The sequence below is a fragment of the Cucurbita maxima genome, unplaced genomic scaffold (genome assembly GCF_002738345.1).
Source record: "Cucurbita maxima cultivar Rimu unplaced genomic scaffold, Cmax_1.0 Cma_Scf00029, whole genome shotgun sequence".
NCBI lineage: Eukaryota > Viridiplantae > Streptophyta > Magnoliopsida > Cucurbitales > Cucurbitaceae > Cucurbita > Cucurbita maxima.
In genome coordinates this window covers 2,576,959-2,581,713 of record NW_019272045.1, presented here as the reverse complement: position 1 = coordinate 2,581,713, position 4,755 = coordinate 2,576,959, and the positions used below count along the sequence as shown (strand labels likewise).

Here is a 4,755-nt window from a genome sequence, read left to right as displayed (position 1 = left end):
TAAAAAAAAAAAAAAAAAAAAAAAACCCATTTTTCCATTAGTATATACAAATAATAATTCAAATATTTTTAAACATTTTCTTAAAATAAAATAAAAATCCTTAATATCAAATTAAAAAATATCCGTACAAAATTTAAATTATTTTTCAAAAATTTAAGGGTATAAATGTTATTTTTATTAAAAATCGTGAATATTTTATAAATATAGTATTAACTATAGGAAATTTTAAACTATTTTCTAAAAATTGAAGGGTATAAATATTATTTTTCAAAATTAGTGAATTTTAAACGGTAAAGATGTTTATGAAGTCTTTTAAAATAAAAATTTTAGAAATTTAAGAACATTTTTTTTTCATTTTTTAAAAATTTTAAAAAAAATTAAACTTTGAAACAGTATTAATATTCTTACCTTTTATATATAAAAATAAATTTTAAAAAAATTATGTTGAAAACTTTACACTAATTTCAAGGGTATTGACTAAAAAACCCATAAAAAATTTAATCATATAATTGTTAATTTCAAAAAATTTGTGAATATTTTGTAAATACAATACTAACGTTAAATAAATTTAACAAAAATTCGTGAATATTTTTTAAATAAGATACTAACTATAAATAAATTTAACTATATAAATATTAATTTTAAAAAATTCTATCTAATATTTTAAAAGTATAAGGGTATTAATGAAACTTTTAAAAGTTGGATAAGAAAGGCATACTTGACCGAAGGAATGGGAAAGCGTTTTCCGGGGAGGCGTTGGCGGGCGGCGTACAAATCGCCGCCGGGACAAAACTCCATAACCAAACACGAGTAATGGGAAGCTTCAAACTGGGCATAAAGCGTAGGCAAAAAGGGATGATCAATGAGCTTAAGAATCTCCTTCTCCATATCCGCTCTCCTCCCTTTATTCCTCACCGACACCGCTTCTCTATCCACCACTTTCATTGCGTAATAGCACTGCGCCAGCCCCACCACCGGGTTCCTTATTTCGCACAAATAAACATTCCCTATGTCTCCGCTCCCCACCCGCCGTAGCAGCCGGAAGTGCTCCAGCCCCACGCGCCCTTTCACGCGTCTCACCCACCGCATCGCCTCCCACGCCACTTGGTTTGCTTTGTGCGGTTTGTAGGGGGATAACGCGGCGTCTAAGGCGGACGTGCTGCTTCGGCGACTGCCGAAGCTTAGGTTGCTCATCCAGCTACGGCTCGAGTCCGGGAGGGTGAGGGAGGAGCATGTGCTGTCGTGGTCGGAATCGTCTCGGGTTATGCCGGCCATGGCGGAGGCGTTGTTGCTGAACCAAAAGAGAGGGGTCTTGGTTGGGTTGGTGTGGGTTTTTTTTTTTATAGGGAGAAATTAAATAAATAAAATTAAAAGTATTATTATTATTGGTTTTGGGTTACTTATTACAAAAAGAAATAAGATGGATAAAGTGGGTTTGATTTTGGCAATTATTACGCTCTTGCCATTTCACATTCTATTAATTTATATTTTCATATTAATATATGTATTGTAACGGCCCAACATCCTTACTGATACACCGCTTTGCTGGCACTTGTTTCTTTCTCCAATCGATGTGGGATTGCCACTAAATCCACCCCCTTCGAAACCCAGCATCCTTACTGATACACCGCCTCGTGTCCACTCCCTCCTAAGGAACAGCGAAAAAGCTGACACATTGTCTCGTGTCAATTATTATGCACTTGCCATTTTCCAAATTATTGTATTTTAAAAAAGAAAAATATTAGTTACAATATACCCATGGAATCAAACCAAGATCTATCTGGATTAATTGAGTTAGGTTAGTATTAACCTATTGTTGACCAATTATTTACGTGCTTTTCGAAGCTATAAATTTTGTGAATTTAATGTTAAATGGTATGATATTACATTATTGAGTGATTTTTAGGTAAATTAATTTTAAGAAATAATAATGAGTATTTATTAGCTATAAAATTTGAATTATATTTTTTTAATACAAAAATTATATAAATATAACCTAAGATTTAACTAATAACGAGAATTTCTATAAAATGATTAATTTTATACTAATTAATCTTTATTAATCCAAATTACTAAAAGTTTCTTTTTATTATTATTACATTATTTATTCAAGTTCTCATCATTTCAATACATAGGAAAGTAGAACCAGGCGTGGCAATCTCGTAATTTTTTAAAAAAGAAAGGGCAATTTAGAAAACATTACGGTCAAAAAGGCGTAGCTCTTTTATTTAGAAAAAAGCGTATAAAATAGACGTATCCAAAGCGTGAGGAAGAAAGAGAGTGCAGAATAAAACGACGTCGTGGGGGTGTGAGGGTATTTTCGTAATTCTAATGCAGCGGTGGGATGGAGCCAACCAAATTCGGACGTTGGGTGCACGAAGCGCCCGTGCATCCACCCACTGTCACGTAGTTTAGTACTTTAATTTAATTTTTTTTTTTATCATCATTATTGTCACACATGTGACCCCAAACAATCTACAAATTATTACTATATATATATATAATATATATGTGAAAAAGTGATTAAAATCATTTTTAAAAATAATGTTGATTCGAGGAGAAATATATTTTTGACTCGTGAAGTTAAATGTTCGTGTTTATTTATTTGGTTTCTATGGCTCGAGAATTAGTTTTGAATAGTTCCTTGTTGTTGATCAAATCTCTTGCCATAACTGTGTGGATGAAAATAAATAACCAAAAAATGACGTGATATTTGAGGCGACGTTGAAGAGATGAGAATCTACAATCTGTAAAAGTAGGTATAAATATGTCGGGTCACTTTAAGTTATGCTCGAGTTAACTTGAAGTATCATGTTTTATCCCTTTAATAGATGACGTTTTAGATTAAGATAGTCGGGAGTTATACTTTATAGAGTAACTTGTTACTTTTTTTTATATTTCACGTGGAATAATTGACATTTACGTGGATTTTTAATTCAATATTTTTTTAATAAATTAAAATTAGTTTATTTTAAAAAATTAATTTAATTTCTATTAACCATTCTTTTATGAATTTTTAATTCATGAAAATTATTATTGTTATTATTTTATTAAATTACAATAAATATTAACTTTATGCCAACTTAATCATAAGAATTTTTGAAAAAATTTTGTATTAAATTAGGCATTTAAAAATATTTGGATGGGAATTATATTTCAAAATTTAAATATTATATATGAAATTTAAAAATAATATATATTTTAAAAATGAATTTATTATAAATATATAACAAAAATGGGTTAAATAATTTTTCATTATATATTCTAATAATAGGTAGCACATGCACTTTATACTTTATGTAATTATTTTTCATTATTTTAGTGTCAATTTCTTAATTTACACGTGGCATTTTAATTTGAGAAATTTAGTATTTTGCCACGTCGAAGACTACACCGACTTCAATGTCACGGTGCATTATCATTAGCTTTTTTTATTTTTTATTTGTTATTTTTTAAATATAATGATCCCTCAAACTCTGAATAAATAAATACAATATTGTAGTTTAATGAATTTTAAATATTTTAGATATCTTTTTTTTTATTGGTTTATCATGATTTAATTATGGGAAGATTAGGGTAAATTATGACTAAACCTAAAATCTTATGGAAATGACGTGAATATTTATCTAGTATTAATGTGATGCCCGAATAAATGAAAGATACATGAATGAATCGAAACTACGTTCGAGTAAGAGTGTAACAGCTCAAGTCCACTAGTAGATATTGTCCACTTTGGTTTGTTACGTATCATTGTCAGCCTCACGATTTTAAAACGCGTTTACTATGGAGAAATTTTCATACCCTTAAGAAATGTTTGGTTTCTCTTTCCAACTGTGGGATGTCACAATCCACCCCTTTGAGGCCCAGCACACTCGCTGGCACACCGTCCGATGTCATGCTCTGATACCATTTGTAACAATATAAACTCACCGCTAATATATATTGTCCACTTTGGCTTTTTATGTATTACTGTCAACCTCACAGTTTTAAAACGTGTCTATTAGGGAGAGGTTTTCATACACTTATAAGAAATGTTTCGTTCCCATCTCAAACTAATGTGGGATCTCACAATCCACCTCCTTTGGGACTCAACATCCTCGATAGTGCACCGCCCGATGTCTGGCTCTAATACCATTTGTTACAGCTCAAGCCAACTGCTAGCAAATATTATCCATTATGCCCATTACATATTATCATCAACCTCACAGTTTTAAAATGCGTCTACTAAGGAGAGATTTACATACCCTTATAAGGAATGTTTCGTTTCTTTCTCCAACTAGGATCTCACAAAAATCAATCCTCAGAACATGAAACGTGCCAAATCTTGGGTTTAGGGTTTAGGGTTTAATCTAAGTTTAAAAGAATTGAAAATTATTATATATACCAAAAAACGTGCAATAATAAGAACTATAAACCCTAGCTTACCGAAATATGATCGAGAAAATTTCTATTACTTTCGTAGTAACTTCTCCCAATCCCGCTAACGTTTCTTGAGCGACATCAGCTAAGAATCATCGTGTTACCATATTACAATTTTTTTTTTTTCATTTGATCATAAAAAAACACCATGAGATAGAGAGAGAATGTTGTGTTAGGGTTTAAGCCAAATCTTAAGCCCTAATTCTATGGGATTTGGAAAGCACTTTGACGTGACTTTTGACACAGTTCTTTTCTTGTTTTTTGTTCGGAATTTCAACGCTTTTTGTGTGGAGGATCTGATCTATCTTCTCTCCTTGGTTGCCAATTCAGTCAGCA

The 4,755-nt window shown here is 31.1% G+C and overlaps 1 protein-coding gene across 1 annotated transcript in view; it reads right to left on the bottom strand.

Moving 5' to 3' along the window:
* LOC111465514 (protein kinase PINOID 2-like) overlaps window positions 1-1,328 on the bottom strand; it is a 2,432-nt gene extending 1,104 nt beyond the window's left edge. Inside the window, exon 1 of the mRNA XM_023109922.1 lies at window positions 719-1,328. Coding sequence (XP_022965690.1) covers window positions 719-1,275 — 557 coding nt within the window. The 5' untranslated portion in view covers window positions 1,276-1,328. The remainder of the gene's footprint in view (window positions 1-718) is intronic.
* Between the last annotated feature and the right edge of the window lie 3,427 nt (window positions 1,329-4,755).